Source organism: Toxorhynchites rutilus, chromosome 1, assembly GCF_029784135.1.
Source record: "Toxorhynchites rutilus septentrionalis strain SRP chromosome 1, ASM2978413v1, whole genome shotgun sequence".
Classification (NCBI taxonomy): domain Eukaryota; kingdom Metazoa; phylum Arthropoda; class Insecta; order Diptera; family Culicidae; genus Toxorhynchites; species Toxorhynchites rutilus.
This window is the reverse complement of record NC_073744.1, coordinates 29,749,145-29,768,500: the sequence shown is the minus strand read 5'-3', so window position 1 is coordinate 29,768,500 and position 19,356 is coordinate 29,749,145. Positions and strand designations below refer to the sequence as shown.

At 39.2% G+C, this 19,356-nt stretch overlaps 2 protein-coding genes across 3 annotated transcripts in view; both read left to right on the top strand.

Annotated features, from left to right (window-relative positions):
* The window catches only part of LOC129762794 (uncharacterized), a 109,756-nt gene extending 101,138 nt beyond the window's left edge, over positions 1 to 8,618 (top strand). Inside the window, exons 2-3 of one of the 2 annotated variants that reach the window (XR_008740718.1) lie at positions 4,434 to 5,898; positions 5,963 to 8,618. Coding sequence is in view for 1 of the 2 variants with exons in the window: in XM_055761334.1 (XP_055617309.1) it covers positions 4,441 to 5,616 (1,176 nt within the window). In the remaining variant the exon portion in view is untranslated. Of the gene's footprint in view, positions 1 to 4,433 lie in introns of both variants that reach the window. The other variant, XM_055761334.1, reaches the window with a different exon arrangement.
* LOC129762793 (uncharacterized) overlaps positions 1 to 19,356 on the top strand; it is a 366,458-nt gene that overhangs the window by 126,273 nt on the left and 220,829 nt on the right. The window lies entirely within an intron of this gene.

The following is a 19,356-nucleotide window of genomic DNA, read 5'->3' as shown; positions in this document are numbered from 1 at the left end:
ATATTTATAGAAATATATATATATGAGTGCCAAAGAATGTATTTGAAAAAAGTGACCTTCGAATTTTTAAAGGGAACTTGATTAAAAATATTGATTCCTACGAAAAACTACCCTATGCAAAATATCAGCTCAATCGGACTTCATTTACTAGTGTCGCAAAGTCGTCAAAGTTTGAGTCTTTTGGAAAAACGAAAAATTACCCAAGGGGGGAGTCAAGGAAATAGGGTTTTAGAATTTTTGGTTTTTATGCCCAATGTCTTCAAATTGCATGAAACGTCGAGATCTACTGTCATCTTGAAAAATATTTCCGTCTGAAAAGCTGATTTTTGGCGAAAACTTTTTTTTTATATAACAGTAAATCTCGTCGTTTCATGCGTTTTTAAGACATATGGCATTAATTTTTTGTTGAACCCCGATTTCCTGGCGATTTTCTGGGCGATTTTTCGATTTTCAGAAAACTTCAATTTGCTGTAAATGAAGTCCAAATGAGCTAATATGCTGCATATGGTATTTTATCGTGCAAATCAACATTTCGCAGGAAGTCCCATATGAAAAATCGATATGACGATTTTCATTGGCACCCTAAACCATATATTGTGCCTCGTATTCCGATAAACAAGTATGTCTCAGAGTGTCGATTTTTGACAAAAAAATGACAGTAGATCTCGACGTTGATTTGAGAACCGCGGCTCAATTGAGAGTCGCCAAAGATTTTTGTCTTTGTATTTGTCTTTGTATTTGTCTTTGTCTTTGTTTTTGTCTTTGTCTTTGTATTTGTATTTGTCTCTCTCTCTCTCTCTCTCTCTTTCTTTTCCTCTCTGTCTTTATGTCTCTCTCTTTATATATTTCTCTTTTTCTATCATTCTCTCTATCTTTCTCTCTTTTTCTCCCTCTTTCTCTGTTCTTCTCTATTTTTCTCTCTCTTTCTCTGTTTCTTATTTTTTTCTTTTTCTCTCTCTGCCTTTGTCTCTTTCTTTTTCTTTATCTCTGTTTCTTCCTTCCTCTTCATCTGTCTCACTCTATTTTTCTGTTTCTTTCTTTTTTCTCTCTCTCCTCTCTCTCCTCTCTCTCCTCTCTCTCCTCTCTCTCCTCTCTCTCCTCTCTCTCCTCTCTCTCCTCTCTCTCCTCTCTCTCCTCTCTCTCCTCTCTCTCCTCTCTCTCCTCTCTCTCCTCTCTCTCCTCTCTCCTCTCTCCTCTCTCCTATCTCTCCTTCTCTCTCTCCTCTCTCTCCTCTCTCTCCTCTCTCTCCTCTCTCTCTCCTCTCTCTCCTCTCTCTCCTCTCTCTCCTCTCTCTCTCCTCTCTCTCCTCTCTCTCTCCTCTCTCTCCTCTCTCTCTCCTCTCTCTCTCCTCTCTCTCTCCTCTCTCTCCTCTCTCTCCTCTCTCCTATCTCTCCTCTCTCCTTTCTCTCTCCTTCTCTCTTCTCTCTCCTTCTCTCCTCTCTCCCCTCTCCTCTCTCCTCTCCTCTCTCTCCTTCTCTTTCCTTTCTCTCTCTCCTTCTCTCTCCTTTCTCTCACGCCTTCTCTCTACTCTCTCTCTCCTTCTCTCTCCTCTCTCTCCTTCTCTCTCCTCTCTCTCTCTCTCTCCTTCTCTCTCCTCTCTCTCTCTCCTTCTCTCTCCTTTCTCCCTTTCTATAACTCTTTTTTTCCTCTCTTTCTCTCTATCTTTCTTTCGTTCTTTCTCTTTTTCTGTTTCTTTATCTCTCGGTGTTTCTGTTTTTCTTTCCATCTTTTTTTCTCTCTGTTTCTCTCACTTTCTTTCTGTCTTTCTCTCTCTTTTTCTCTTATTTTGGATGCTGAATAAAGATCTCAAATCTAGGTTCTGATTTCAAATGTATGAGAAAACGTAAATTGAAATCTGAAATCGAGATATGGGAAAATTTAGAATTCTTACTCATAGATTCGAACCTGGAGTTGGCGGCTGAACCGTGAAATCGGAAATATTTCTAAATCAATTATCCGAACAGTATTTTGGATTCTGAATCGGGATTCTCATTTGAGAATCCTACTCCAGTGATCTGAATCTTGCTGCTCAATTGCGAATCATAATAAATATTTTTAACTGGAAAGCTTAATTCGGAATCTGAATCGGGATTCTGGATCCGGGGTCTGAAAGAAGGCATTTTTTATATCATGATTATATGAAAAATCTTTGGAGCATGAAGGCTACCGTATTCAGAACCTGGAATCTACAGACTGAACATGGAATCGGCTAACTAGATCCAAATCCAGACATCCAGATGTTGTATTCTGAATCATTTTTCATTTTTTCATTTTGGGGTTTGAATCAAAAATCAAAATTAGGGATCAAAATTTGACTCTGTGGATTTGGGAAATCTGATTCGGGAATTCAAATTTGAAACCTAAATCCGGATTCGGGATCTGAGAATTAAGTGTAGATTTTTCTACTGGATTCAATGATCTGGAGAACGTATCTCGATTTTGGATTTAGAATCTGGAGTCTAGAAGTCTGGAATCGGTATTTTGAATTATGTAACCGGCATTTTAATCGGGAATTTGAAACTCGGAATTCAAAAATCAGTATTTGTAATCTGAGAGCTCCACATCACACATATGAGGGGCTCAAAATGAAATCATCGATTTCTCTACATCGATTCTCTATTTTGGCCATAACTTAGCTGTAAACACATTGCCCAGCTGTATTGTGAAAGATAGGTGAGTACCTAATCTGTTGGATTGTATAGCAAACTCAAAACGTGTATAGCAAACTGGAACGCTTTTGCAGTTTAGTTATCAACTAAAGAAAAAAAATATAGGAGGTTATGTTCAAGACACGACCACATTGATGACGTAGAACCACGCTGTTATTTTGTTCAAGTCCTTCGTTTTGTACTCTTCTTCTTTGTGCGAAGACATGTCATGACGCAAAACAAGGAAGAACAAGCGATGTTCATTGATTCGTATCTAGAACGATACTGAAAGTTGTCCTCAGCAAGATCCAATATTTATGCTCTAGGCAAATATTCTTCTTCGTTCTTCATCTTCTTTTTCTTTTCTTTGTTCATGGAGACTTTGAATCATTCCAATAAGTTGCTCGCTGCTGACGGCATGGGTAGGGAAGCTCCCAAATGACAAATGTATGGGAAAATGGAAATGCTTCTAATTTTCATCAATTTAAACCATTTACACACCAGGGGATTCTGGTATATAGCATAAGAAACAAATCTTAGGGAATTTCAGATTCGTTTGGTATGTAAATTGTCAAAATCCGTTTGCGGCAAAAATAGTTATTAACGTTAACTTTATTTTATAAAAACGTAGCCTGTTTTCTGATCTGGCACCCTTAATGAAACGCGTAGTTCTACGTCAAAAGTTGATGAAGAGAAATCTATCAAGTCACTTACACTCCTTTCCTCATATTATGCCCGGAGCTCCGTGTTCTGGCTGGGACATTTTTCGTTGAGAAACTTTCTTCCAATCTTTCAACTTGTACACTCATCTTCTTGAATGTGTCATTCAGGATACAATCAACGCGTGTGTTATTTGGCATAGAAATCTGAACCAAGTCCGTATTATGACGCAAGTAAGGTTACGTCGAGACAGCGAAGTTTCTCGAGCATCGTTAGTGTCATCGAAAAAGAAGAATCTGAGGGTTATATAACGTTCACCCGAAAACCATTTGTCCACAGCGTGTTCACCCGGATCACACTTACTCGAATGTAAGTGAGTGAATGAGGCTGTGAGTAAATGAATCAATGAGTGAATGAGTCGGTGAGCGAACGGGTTAGTGAGTTAATGAGCGAATGAGTTAGTGAATGAATGAGTTGATGATTGATTAAGTTAGTGAGTGAATCAGTTAGTGAGTTATTGACGGAATGGGTCAGTTAGGGGATGAATCAGTGAGTGAACAAGTTAGTATGTTAGCGAGTCAATGGTTAGTGAGCGAATAAGTTAGTAAGTTAGTAAGTGAATGAGTTAACGAAGTCCAGATAGCAGCTAACTCGCAGCTTCAAAGTTGGAATATAGTTGAGCTAGCGAGTGAATCAAAGCATGAATGAGTGTGTAAATTAGTGAGAGGATTTGGAATATGAAGTCTGGTATTTGAATTCATAATAGTATTCGAATATGACCCGGGAACTGGAATTAGGAACTAAGGGTAGAACGATCAAAATTTGGTCAACTTAAATTTGAGGTATTTCTTTTGAGTGTGTACCTACAAAACTTGAACACCCTTCGTTTCATACGATTCTTCTATTTTGAACGAGAAACAACGTTCTTGATTTTAATATTTAGTATTATATAATAGTAATATATTCAAAGGGTGTTCTTCATAGCATTCAAATCTTTTGATTTAAAATGTTCTTATATGTTCTTATAATGTTCTTACATCACATTCTCGATGCAAACACAGACAAAACCTATTGGCATACTCATAGTAATAGCATCTTTTTTCTTCTCCATCTCCCTTCTTTCAGATATAAAATGTCCGTCTTCACTAACAGCACCACCTTCTTCCAAAGCGGTACCTCGGCCCAATTCGAGTACGTGCTGGGGCTATACCCGCAGGCCTTGAGGCTACGAGCGGAAAAACGAGGCACCGGCAAAAAGTCCGAGAAGCTGATCCGACTGGACGAGTGGTACCAGAACACGCTGCCCAAGCTGATCAAGAGTCGTGGCAAGGATGCCCACCTGGTGCACGAAGAGCTGGTGCAGACGATGGAATGGAAGCAAACCCGGGGGAAGTTCTATCCGCAGCTGACCCATCTGATCAAGATCAACACGCCGCGCGCCGTGTACATGGAAACGAAGAAGGCGTTCCGCAAGCTGCCCAACCTGGAGCAGGCGCTGAATGCGCTGTCGAATCTGAAGGGAGTTGGCATCACGATGGCGTCCGCACTGCTGGCTGCGGCGTTGCCAGAGAGCGCCCCCTTCATGGCGGACGAGTGCCTGATGGCCGTTCCGGACTTCGAGAGCATTGACTACACCGCGAAGGAATATCTGAAGTTTGTGGCGAGTATCCAACAGACGATGGATAGGCTGAACAAGGAAATTCACGCTGGAGGAGACGAGACCGAGAGCAACGGAGCCGAGGAGAATGGGGATGGGAAGGTGAAGAAGTGGACGGCGCACAATGTTGAGTTGGCCCTATGGGCTCATTATGTTGCAGTTGACCTGCAACCGGAGCTGCTGAAGGATATGCCGGAAAGTAATGGGGTCGTGGCGGCGGCGGCGTCGAACGGTAGCTCCCTGGATGCGGATCATGACGAGAACTCACAGAACGGGGCACCCTCGGATGAGAGTAATATGGACAGCGACACGGTGCTTACCAATGGAAACACCAACGTGGACAGTATGGATGGTTCGGAGAATGGAACGGTTGGAGAGTTGGAGAACTCGGCGGCGCCCACCGCAAATGACGACGCGAAGGACCTTCCCGCCGATAGCTTAGATGATTGCACCAAATCCGGCGACAGTTTAGATGAACCTCCGGCCGTGAAAGCTACCACCGCAGCCGTGGCCAGCCTCTGCACTGCCGACGCGGAGGTTGCGGTCGACAGCGATTCTCAGAGCAGCAACAGCCAGAAGCGTCCGCTCTACTGTGACAACAATTCCGACGAACAGCCAGAGATAAGTGCTCCCAAGCTGTTAAAGCTGTAGAGACCAGGAGGACCACAGGACTGCATTCTTTTTTTTTTTTGCTATTATTTTTTTCATCTTTCACTCCCCCCTCCTGAGTTGGTTTTCCGGTATGAGAGTGCGAGCGAACGAACGATACGAGCGTGAGGATTTTTTTAAAGGAAAGCAAGAATGAGTTGTGGCTATGTGCGCGCGAGGATCGTGAGTATTTTGTTCTTATCCATCCCCCGATCACCGAACACCACTCCCAAACCACGCCCCACGTATTTATGACGCCTCTTGACGCCAGCAGACAGCCAGAGAGTAAGCAACAATGAAACAATAGGACAACAACCGTAACAATGCGATCCCTTCCTTTATACATTAGGTAAATCAGCTCGCAGAATCATCGTGTAGCGTGAATGTAGGGTTTAAGTTATGGTGTCGCTCCGCCCCCAAAATAAACAAAAACACACCCATCTACTACTATACTTGCTAGCTCATAATATATTGTATTTTACACGTAATTATTTTATTTACAAATCAGCATTATCGGATAGAATAGTAGCGGTAGATGACCTTTTTTTTCACCACAATTTTTTTTAAATGAATTTTGAAACACAAAAAACAGCAAAAGAAATACCCAATAATACAAAAGAAAGTGCGATCGTGTTAGCCTTAGGATTTTAGAAAAAAACGAGATGAAAAGTTTGAGCGAAAGAAAGAATCTATATTGGTTTGAGTTTTAATTCTGCCATCCCGAAGCACGCCCCCTTAAACTTCCACACGCGCATCGTTTTTATCGGTTCCGTTGATCTTTTTGACGTGGGACTACGTCTAACCGGAGTATATGGGGGGTAAAATGAAAACCCAAACACAGAACATGCAGGGAAAAATGAAAGATTCCGAATGCCTATAACTCGAACATTTCTTACTGGATCGGAAAGATGTTTGTATCAATTGATAGCTCACTGCTCACTGAATTTCTACGCATACCATTTGATGATTAGGTAAAAAATTAATAACCATTTGCTGCGATAGCGCCTATTGATTGATCAACATACATTCGAAGTACATGTCAAAATCGAAACTGAGTGCCTGAAGTTCATCAAATCAAGCAAATTCACGGTTCGAGAAGTACGTACACTTGAGAGTGGCGACTTCAGAGGGAAAAGTAAAATTAAATAAACGTTTGATAATTCTTCCGTTCACATATTTTGTCCTAAGCATCATACCAAACGTAAAAGGACTGTCCCTCAATTTATTTGTAACGAAAAACATAGTCTATCACAATCCATGAATTGACCTTACATGGCAATTTATTCAATCTCTTCATTCACAAAGCAAATATATTGTATTCGATTGAATTAGGAAATTGTGTCATTCAATCAAAAATTTAATCAATACAAACAAATGATTGCTAAGCTAAGGTAGTCCCACGTCAACCTTGCGGTTATATCATAGATATAACCTACCCATTTTTTCTAGTGGCGAACCAGTATTCACTATCGCCAGGTCAACGAATCCATTCGCTTTTTGTGGACAAAATGCAAATCCAAATGGACAATATTCCGCCTTCCCTGAGAGGAATACACCATTCATTGGCGCCATACCATAGGTGCGAGCCCCGTGAGCTAAAATAAGAGGTAAATGCAATTTCCATCCCATCGTGTGCGGAAATTCGATCAAGGCAATATTCCATCCGGTGCCGTTGTCATCCGGGGCTCGGAATAGTTCGGCCTGTAACCTTCGCGACTGAACAAAAAAAAACACAACAGTCACTTGTTCGAACTATCACCGGCAGTGAAAAGGGGATAAGCTTTTGTTTTGTATACCTGGAAAACAATTTTGCCAAACCGATCCATTGTGTTGCAAACCATTCCCGACGTTTTTGTATCGTTCCTTTTTTGTCAACTAAAATAAACGAAGTTTCTGATCGAAAACATAAACTGAAGTTCCCATAGTTGCTTGTTTGGCTCTCGGTAACAATGTAGCGCCTTACGTTTGCACCTAACCAAACTGAATCATTTGAAAAAGCACAAATGAGCCAACCACCACAAACTACAAATCAATATCCATTATGTCTGAACACAGAGAGCCAATAAAAACAAAAACAAACAAAAAAACGAAACGCTAATACCAACTGGAAAAATGTGACTTATTAGAAGCTAAGGCAAAATATTTCCCCTCCCAAAAACAAAACAACCGCAGCGCGCCGCATCTCGTGGGGATGCTCGTCCCAATTTTGAAACGCTCCACCTCTCCCTCTCCCCCTCCTCTTTCTCTTTTTTTTGACACGATAGTGGATAAGCTAAACCGATTTTTGCTTTTGTTTCTCACAATGTGAGACTGAGACAGAGACATAGAGAGAGAAAAAGCGGAACATGGGTGGATGACCACAAACTACAAAACATAGGATGGATGGATATAGGATATATATATATATATTTTTGATATGGAGTATTTATATCTCGAGTGACAACACACACACACACACCCTGCGATTGTGGAAAGAGACACTGCACCGGAAAATGGTCGCGTGTTGTGCACGGGAAGCACGCGCAGAACAACACTGTCTGTCGGTGGCGGCGGCGGTACTTGTGCGCGAAACTTTATGTATACAATTATTGTGTTTAGGATGTTGTTATCACATGCAACACAAATGGGACGACGTTCTTGAAGAAAGCAAAAAATTGAAAAACAAAGAAGGAAAGCAAAACAAAAACAACTACGGGCGTTGAAGTGAATCTATCATTTAATACAATCCATTTTAAAAACAAAATATACATATATATGAATGTTTAATCCGAAGATTATCGTGTCAGTTTAGAAAGTATACAAACAAACAAAAAAAACTAGAAAACAAATAAACAAAGAGATAAAAGAAATGAGACAAAAATTAAGAAAACACGTTAAGATTCTTTGTAAGTGAATAATAATCATGCTATTAAACCGGTAAGGATCTTCTTATATAAACACACACACACACAAGTAGGTTTACGAAACTAGCGATACATTGAATAAAAATGCAACCATCCAAAAATAGGCAAAAAAAAAATAGCACTGTTTTCATTCGATCCGAAAAATCCTGCTGGACTGCAATTACTGGCAACAGTTTGCCGAGAGCTATGGGTTTGGTTCTCTAAACACAGGTTAGCTTAGTTAAATTGCGATATTTTGACGTAGCACTACGTCTTCCGTTTCTATACTGGGGTGTAAGTTCAAAGTTTCGAAAATGAGAGCGTTACGTCGGAGCAACAAGATTTTGAGTGTTAATACCTCTTAATACGTTGGGCCCCGATTTTTCCGTGCTGCGCTTTCCATTCAGCCAACTCCCAACTCCCAAAGATACATTCAATGAGTATGATAAGTAGATAGATAATAGTCAGACATTAGACTAGGAAGTAGTTACATTTTGTAATACACCCGAATGCAAACCATATAGGGGAAATGAGGTTAAAATGAACAGGGTTAGTAAAATGAACCAAAGCTCAAACTTCGATAATTTAACTATAAACAAATTGATACTTCTTCATTATCCTATTCATAGAACATTTGAAGCTGTTTAAGACACCCTGTTATGCATGAAACTGTCAAATGTGAAAAATAATAAATGAAAACAGAAATTTCTCTCACGGTAGGCATTTTGATGTAATTTTGTGCGCATTGTATTTAAGGAATTTCCCGTGAAATTTAAATTATTCGACCTGATATCTTCGACAAATCGTCAGTTTGGACAACTGTTCACATATTCAATGAAAGGTAAACAAATATTTTGTTTGGTTTCAGTGCTTAATTCGCATTCGAAATTACTTTGTTGTTTGGGGCAAAATGAGCCACCACTGGATAACGACTAAGAATGTCATGTTTTCCAAAGCTGATCCACCTCATCGATTGTTGCTTTTCAAGGGGTTCCTTTGGTGGCTTTGACCCTGAAAAAAAATGCCACCTCAACCAAAACAAACCTCAATATTGAAGCGTTATGTGCTTCTTACTACCTTTTCGGAATGAATGAATGGTGAATGAGCTCAGCTTGATTCATACATGTACCTACTATTTCAATAATTATTTAAACAAATTTAGGTAAGGAACAACGCATAAATCTATCCCATTTAGCATGATATGTGTTATTGTTCATTTTACCACCACCATGTGATCATTTTAACCGCACGATAAAAAAATGATCGATTTTACATCTTATTTTCTTCTAATGAAAAATGTACTATTTTTATTGACGTAGGACTACGTCTTTCATTTTTATACCGGGGTGTAAAATCAAAGTTTCGAAAACGAAAGCGTTACGCCGGAGACCGAGATTTTGAGCGTTAATAGCTCCTAAACAATTGAACGAAATGGTATGATAAACACTTCGATCGAAAGATAAAATGTCTACGCGTTCTATACTTGTTACTTTCTGATCCAAAAACTTGTTTCAATAGTCTTAAATTTGCTTTCAAAATAGGCTATTGAAATCACCAATCGGTATATAAGCGAGCGCCGCTCGGAAATCCACTCAGTTCTAATTGAACAGCGATTGGAGCATGTTGTCGCTGTTGTGGTGAAGCTCTTCATTTATCATCAAAGCGCGGATGAACGGTGTCACCAAGAGCCTGTTTGTGCACCTTAGGCCAGAAGGGAATCCATCAGGAGGAGAGTGATGCTACAAACGGTTCCCCGGGAAGATCTCGAAGCAGCCGCTACACACACACACACACATACATGCACGGAATTCTTTCCGTTTGGATCGAGAAAGATCCGGAAAATAATCTGCCAGTTCCTCTAGGAATTTAAAAATACATTCATGTGAAAGAGTTTATTTGAATGTTTTCTATCCATGTAACACTGTGACCAAATATGTTTCAATCAAGTGCTATTAACAGATGGTTATCGAGTTAGCATTAACCACTGGTGGGCTTCCAATATCGAGGAAAATGTGGAAATATCTAATCGTTACTGAAAATAATCTGCCAGTTCCTCTGGGAATTTAAATTTACATTCATATGAAAGATTTTATTTTAATGTTTTCTATCCATGTAACACTGTGACCAAATACATTAGGTTTTGTGATTTTTCAATCAATCGCAATCAACAGGATAGCTTCTGAAGATTATTCTTCCCCATCAGTAGGATATTTCCGTATCCAATATTGGATGCATAAAACCTTGTGCCTCCAACGTAACGCTCTCGTTTTCGAAGTTCTCCAAATATTCATTCATTCAGAATGAATTCAGATTCAACTTCATACAAATGATCTCTAAATCAACGATAGTCCTACATCACCCTTGCGGTTATACCATAGATATAACCCACCTCCTGTTTTTTTTATAATGAAAACCGTTTGATGTCTTGAACATTATATTAACTATTATATTAATCGAAGAACGGAAATTGTAGCAGTATGTGGACGAAGTAAATGGGCATATTCCTTAGGGTGTTCATTTTAACCGATTTTCCCCTATATATTTTAATTTTCTTATTTTGTAACTGTCAGTCCCAGTCGGTCAGTGCTTTCCTACCAAAAAGCTCAAAGTCAGCACCTAGGGATCGACGCGGGGCTCAACGTGTTAATGAAACGGCTACGAGAAACAGAAGTGAAATATATCGAGGTGGAAGGAAAAAATATATATAGAAGGTTGTGTCCAACCTTAATGCCTGCTTCGCCATAACGTCAGTTTAATGCATTCTTGCAATGTCAAAGGCACCAACGAAGCCCTTATGATGACGAAAAACAAACAATGTTAACTGCTTGGAAAAAGACTGAATTATACCACACAGCTTGTACTCTGCTGTAACACCCATCGATGCGAATTCGTTGATGAGTTTGTCAAGAGCGACCGCCTTCACCACCAGCGGGGGGAGCTTGATTTTGGTTGCTGCCTGGGTAAAGGCGTTTACATTTTCGACCGACGCGCCGAAGTCGCCTACTTCGCTGTTGTTCGATGCGGTGTCACACTCGCGAAGGCTCGGTTCAGTGCGAGCACTTTTCACTGCACCAACATCGCGTGTTTCTCTAGATGACGCTTGCCTCGAAATTTGATTGCCCCTTGCAATGCATTCGCTTTTTGCAGTGCTCGAGCCAGCCTTCCTGTTCTTCTTGCCCATCACACACTACGCGAAGCGCCCGATTTATGACGCGGAAAGAAAAACACACGATACAAATAACGCCAAAAACGAACTGAAAAAACCACACGACGATATCCAAGTTGGATTACCACTGGTGGGGTCCAATCTTAGATCGAAGCGCAGCGAAAGCAAAGTGAACTGGACTGGACAGTCCGATGCCGAATGAAATTTTGCCTTAGCGAGATCCACTGTTTATACTCTAGGCAAGTATTCCCCTTCATTGTTCTTCTTTTCCTTTTTTCACGCAGACTTTAAATCCTACGATTTCCCCTTCGCTGTTCGTCGATAAGTTGCTCGTTATTGACAGCGCTGTTCGGGAAAGCACACAAATGGACAGAACAAATGTATGAGAAAATGGGAATGCTTAAAGTTTTCATGTATTTTAACCATTTACAAACCAGGAGATTCTAATGTATAGCATATCAAACAAATCTTAGGGAATTTCCGATTCGTTTACTATGTATATCGCCAAAATCCGTTCGCGGCCAAAATAGTTATTAACGTTAACTTTATTTCATAAAAACGTGACAGGTTTTCTGATTTAGCACCCTTCCTGAAAGACGTAGTTCTTCGTCAAAAATCTTTGAAACGCACATAAGAAAGCCGAAAGATTACATGAAAAATCGTTTCGTTGAAATCGTAAAAGCTTCGTGAAATTGGTTCAAATCAAAATGAAATAACTTGTTTTGTACTAGTGTTTAAGGATCCTTCGAGATAACTTCCGACTGTATCAACACTTTGGCGTCCGCACGTTTCGTAAAGAAATATTCGCTTGACGCCGGTAGCGCTAATTCGGATTACTTGGCTTGTCGCCGCTCGTTCTTGGCATTATCGGGAAATTATAAATTGTTCAGTTTTTCGCTTCATTCGAAGATATACATACGTAAATATTACAAATCTGTTCATATTCCTCCCACTATATGTCCATGCGGCTAATCATCGAAAAAATGTTTCACTTTTCGGTTTGTTTTGACGCAGGATTGAGTCTTTCGGGAACATATTGGGGTACAAATTGAAAATCGAAAATCGAGCACATCGGGAAAATTGTACAATTTCAAATGCTTATTAAAACGTTGAGTGCCACGGTTTTATAGTGATTCAATGGAAATTTAAAAAAAAGTATTAGGGCCATAGTTTCTTATGGCAGTGGAAGGTATTTTTGTTCGAAAGAGAATGCTTATAAGCTTATATGCTTATATTAGTTACCTTTATTATCATATGTTATACTGTCAGTCACCGGTGACTGACGTGGCAGTCAACGTGTTAATCAGTCACTTCATGATGGATTGATGAGATTTTTGCGTCAATCGATTTCGGCACTCCTTAACATTTTGTTACATTGAATAAAATAATATATGTCATGAAAAAAACTATCGAACAATTGAAAATTCTCAACCCCTATCCTAACGGAAATACCCACTTCTGATTGGTCGAAATTGACAACACATGCGGCGGCTCATGTACTTACAATTACTGGTCAGTTATTTCCTGATGGATTTAAAAATAAATAATAAATAATATATTACGTGAAACTAACTATCGAACACTCGAAAAATCCCCAAACGGAAATACCTCATTCTGGTTGATCGAAATTGAAGATACGGAGAAATCGGCATTGCCAAAACATCAAAGTAGGGGGAACTTTTATCCCACCGAAATATATTCCCCAACAGAGATTTCTAAATCAAGGTGCCAGGAGAAATCAGCATTGCAAATATATGCAAGTAGGGGGCTTTTTATATTGCGAGTAAGGTGAGTGATACGATTATTTCTAGCAAATAAAATTTGTATTAGGAACCTTTGGAAAATCACCTTTTCCATTTCAAATATATTTTCTCTATATTAAAGTAACATGTTTTTACTGATGAGAAAAATTGATAATTGTGTTCGATATTGATAATTATTTTATACAACATTGGTGAGATTTTTTTCTTCATTTCATCCGTACAAAACACAGGAGGCATTTCGTCTAAGGCCACAGTCGGCGGTTTTCATCATACCTCATTCCACTTCGGCATCTTCTATCGTAAGACGCACCATCCAACGATTAGGACGATCCTTCTGTCATCATCACTCGATTGTAAATACTGGTGAAATGAACAAACAATGCCCAACAACCAAACATAGCGGCTCTTTTCAGGGCCTCCAAATCATTATCAATGAGTTTATCGATGTCATTCTTCAAACATATCCAAAATCAGCATGCAACAGATAGCCTAACGGAATCCTACGTCAACTATGCGGTCGTGTCTCATACACAACCTTCCTATGACTTCTTATTTTAGTAAAAACATTGAAGAACATTCGACCGATTAATTCGAAAAACAGTATATTGAAATGCAAGAAACTGCATTTAACTTTGGAGAAACATGAGTTTCGAAAGATATAAGTGAAGTTCTTCTTAATATGTCCGTATTCCCCCACCTCCCCTACTTATAAAAACATAAAACTTGTTGGGCGTATGTAAGTTATGATTACCCAAACAAAACCCCAACAGAATGCATTCAGGCGTACCTCAATCTACAACTCGACTATCTCATTTCATTCTTCCCCGATAAATGGATTTTATTGCACATTGAAGTGACTCAGCTCAAAATGAATTCGTTTCTCTCTCATGTATCACGTATGCATGTAGGTATCAATGTTTTAGTTCAACGTGGTTTGACATATACACCCTGTCCAACTTCTATAAGACCACCATGATTTATTTTGTTGCAACACAATCAGTTAGAATTTCAACAAGATACATTCATACATTGTAGAATGCTTAGAATAAAGTATATTTAACGTCAATTTCGTTCGAAAGAGTTGTTTGTTTATTTATTGTGCTTAAATATGACGATTTCAGCTGTCCAGTTTCTACAAGACCATTTCGAAATTCATAACTATTGTCAATGAAAAATTCGAAACGATCGGCTGATTTATATGTCAATAATTGGTAATCTTGCCATTTCGGCTCATAACCTGAAAATTCGTGTTGGCATACTATTTACGAAATTTTGCTGAACGTATTTCTCGATATTCTTCCATGTTTCCGAAATTGCGACCTTGAGCTCTTCAATCGGCTTACCCTCAGTGTAGATTTTGCGTACAAGGATCCCCCTAAGATTTTCTACAGGATTCAAGTCTGGAGAGCGAGCCGGCCATTCTCAAAAAAATCAGTTTTTGGTCCTTAACCCTTTCACGACCAAGGGAAATATTTTTCCCTTATACGAAAATCGTTATCGATTGTTCAATTATTATTGAATCGATATTTTATTTTACTGAATGTCAAAGTTAAACGTATGTCCAAGGCAGCAAATATGTTTCTGAACCAAAAAAGAAAAGAACTGTCAAACATGGTCATATAATAAATGTGTATAAGGTATTCGTAGAATACCTTAAATAACTATTTATTTTACTTTTCTGATTGTTTTTATTATGTTTCTTGTGTTACATTGTATTACAAAGCAACAAATAAAATATCGATATAATAAACTTAACTCTTCATTTAGTTACTTTTATGGTCCATAGGGAAAAATATTTCCCATGAAATTATAGGAAACCTATACACCCTGCAATGTTGTTCTGGTGATATTCTCTTATTTTACACCCACAATAGCTAAAATATTGTGTTGTATTGGCATATTTAGTCTTGGACATCTTATGGTCCTGAAAGGGTTAATCCATCACTTAGTTTCTTTGCTGATATGAATAGTAGCATTGTTTTGCTGGAATGTGAATGTTTTGTGACGAAATTATACGAACATATACGTAATCCTTGAATAATGTGAAACCTATCTTGAGCTTTCCGGTTGCAAAGAATCCCGCCCAAACCATGCACGAGCCTCCTCCAAAATTCCTGGTTGAAAAATACTATTCCTTCTTCCGTATACCCGTATACAATAGGACCATCCAGATTCAACTTTTTTCCGTCAGTGAAGATAAGCTATACAATGGAGAGTTTTTCGTTATGGTATATAGCAAAATGTATTCTTTTGGAAACTTTTTAGGACGTAGAACTACGTCTTTCAGGAAGGGTGCCAAATCAGAAAAAAGGTCACGTTTTTGTGAAATAAAGTTAACGTTAATAATTAATGTTCACAGCGAACAAATTCCGATAGTTTGCACACCAATGGAATCGGAAATTCTCTAAGATTCGTTTAATATACTATACAATACAGTCCACTAATGCCTAAACATTTTAAATTAATGAAAACTTGAAGCATTCTCATTTTCCCATACATTTGTTCTGCCGATTTGTGTGCATTCCCGAACAGAGCTGTCAATAACGAGCAACTGATACATTCGTTTCTGCCCGTTTTCAGCATATTTGGTTTAAATAAGCCATCCTCGATTTGAAGCCACTATCATTATTTGTGTGGACACCGACTGGACAATATCGTTGCTGGACGAGCTGGACGACGAGGGATCGAGTGCCTTTCTCAAGGCAATGAGGGTGGGGGTGTAGTGCAGGAGTAGAGTAAAGTTTTCCAAGGGCCTTTCTCAAGGCTAGAGACGAATGAACTGAAATAGTTTTAAATCTTTATAATACAAACCTTGAAGCCACGCCACTTCTCGTTTGGTGGTTATCGAAGCAACATGGTTGCCGCAGAGCGTCGAGCGGGAGAAGATTGTTTTCTTGTCGGGTGAAGGAGGAGTATGGAATAGAGTTTCTTTCCACAAGGGCCCATGTCAGGGCTAGAGGCGGAAACCAAAAATAGAATAGAGTGAAAACACAGATGAGAGTGAGCATAACACAACGAGCGGATATCATTCATGCCTAATGCTGATTTCACACACATACACACGACAAAGAAGAGCAGCATACGAGAATTTTTTGTGCTAGTGCGGATATGGAAGAGTATCCAGAATTTTGGAATATAGATATACACTGCATTTATTTAGATAAACGTATATTACATGAATGTATACTTTCAGATTCCAGCAGGGTAACCTTACTGTTGCATGTTGTGGGGTTCGATCACATCTCAAGCGGAATATATGAGCAAAAGGGTTCATAGTTTGTGATCGATATCTGAGTGGGAAGGAGAAACCCTGATGCGAGTTGAACAAAATAAACGAAAAGTGCTTTCGACTCTACTCGACTCTTTCGAGTCTACTGAAGTAATAAAAAATTGAATAATATCCGAAGTGATAAACAAGTGGATTGAATAATATAATTCCGTAGCTCTACGTCGAAAACTGCGGTCGTGTCCTAGATACAACCCATTACAATTGTTTTTTTTGTTATAACACAAAACAAAGGAAAATCGATTTTCCATTTCTTCCTGATATTGTTGACCACTACAACTACACACACCACTGTTTGTTTTTATTTCACAAAATTGAACTCGGAGACAAAGTGAATTAAAATGTTGTTTAAAATTCCTCCCAACTGCACGCTATTTACTAATACTACTCTGCTAACTGTCTAAGTTCGTTAATTTGAGTTCACGGTTGATAAAGAATGATGCTGTCCATCAATGGTGTAACTACTTTTTTACATCAGAAATCAAGTTTTCGTTTCATTTTATATAGAAGGTTGTGTAACGAGATTCGTGTCAGGGGGAGTAGTAGTGTGGATTGAAGTCAGGCAAATTTGTATTCATTAGTCACGTCAATTTGAATAACCATTTACTAGAATAGTTCATCAGTCATCCCCGCTCTCGACATTTTCTAGTCAATTCCAATCATGTTGACGGTGTATGCCGAAGTAGTCCTAGTCGAAGCTACTGGGAGGAGAGTCGATTTTCATTTTCCATCCTCGAAGATTTCGGGCCCTGATAAATAGTGGCAAACAAAACGGTTGTACCCATATACTACTTTTCAAATTATGAGTATCTACCCACTTATATGAAAGCTGTACTTTATGTTTGAAACGCCGATTCATCATTCCAAGCATTCACTTTTCGCCAAAGTTCCTCGTTTTGCAATATTAAACGGATTATCAAATCATTCCAACCACAATCCCAATGTAGCACAAGCATTTTTCCACTGAGGACGCGGCCTTTCGAAGCGGATTACCGTTACGCGAATCCATCACCGCCAGTTATGGGACGATCTGTTCGATGGCGACGCGAACGACCGATGATAATATTACTAGCGGTAGAGTGCTTTGGTGGAAATTTGATTCCACTTTTAAGTTCAATTTTCTCTTTCAATAAATATGAATAAATCATTTCCCATACCTTTGCATCATATCCTGCCAATGCAAAAAAGGGGGAGGGGATATTTCCTCAATCGACCACAGTTAACCTAAATGCGCCACCCAACGCCATCATCACGACCACTTTTTGAACCATTTGTAGAGATTTCCCGGATTTATCCTTACATAATTTATGTCTATAAGCGCATGAAGAGCTGCTGCTGCAGCTGTAGAACGACTTTTATTAGATTATATGGTTTATGAGGGAGCTGGCACTGCTTCCTGCTGGCTTGCGTACGTATAAACTGTGTTTTCGTTGCATCCTCGCCCTGCTGCTCACAGGACGAGGACGAGTGCGGACAGGTGAAGCGTATTGTCCGCATTGCCACAACAGGAAGACAACCCGGTCCGTTCGTCGGCCGGCGAGCTATTCGCCAACAAATTGAAAGAAAATGAAGTGATGCGGCAGCTCTCTAGTCTAGTTGGGGCAGGATTGGATATCCGTTGATGGCAGATAGTGGCGCGAGGACTGAAATAGCGCCCGGGAGCGCCGGTTTCCGATGGATAGATGCATAGATATAGTGGCCAGACGAGAAGGAAAGATCCTTACAATAGATATGACGTGATGACAAAAGGTGAAATATGTATTTTGGTGTCAAGCGGAAGCGGAGCGCAAAAATCGATTTCCCGTTCGGTGCCATCTACCGTCCCGGGAATAAATTTTGATTCTTAATCGTATTCCTTGTTGGTCTTCTTATTTGACATTTCTTATTAAGCTATCAGTTATCGAGGATAGTGAAATACAACGATAATCTATCGTTGATTACTTTCTATCGCAACGGTTAGGATTTCCAAAGAACACCAATTTGAGACAGAGTGAGAAACAATTCAAAGTTGCCCGAAAAGTAATTGCCGATTTTGATATGAGATGGGATGGGATGAACATCATTTGAAGTTTAAACTCTCAAGTCGGACCTGAATAGGTAGGTTGATTTGCTCGGTTTATTTTGTCGCGTTCGTTGTGCGCTCTTGTCTCCATCTTCTATCGCGGAAATTGTATATGTGGCTGTGCCGTATCGATTTTATCACTGAGGAATGAAGAATCGCCAATTGGCAGCCCGCGCGAGGTTTACTTCCGTTTCATTATTCCATCCTCTTTTTCATATGCAAACGAGTGTTTTTGTGTTGAGTGCATGATGTAATATGCTAGAAGGAATGTGTTTTTCTGGACTGACAGCTTTCCCGGAGAGAATATGGCAATGAGAATTGGAGAACACACAGGGTGTGTCATACATAGCAAGATAAGTAACTATGATAAAATTAGAAATTTAAATTTAAAATCATAAATCATATATATCATATATATACATGTAAATACATAAATAAATATTCTTCCTTTAGAAAATCGACCACTCGAACCAACAATAATCCAGAGAATGAATTGAATTTGTGGCACACGTATTAAACATGAAAAATATACTTTCGTTCATGACTCTCATTTTACCATAGACTTAAATTACATTTTACACTTC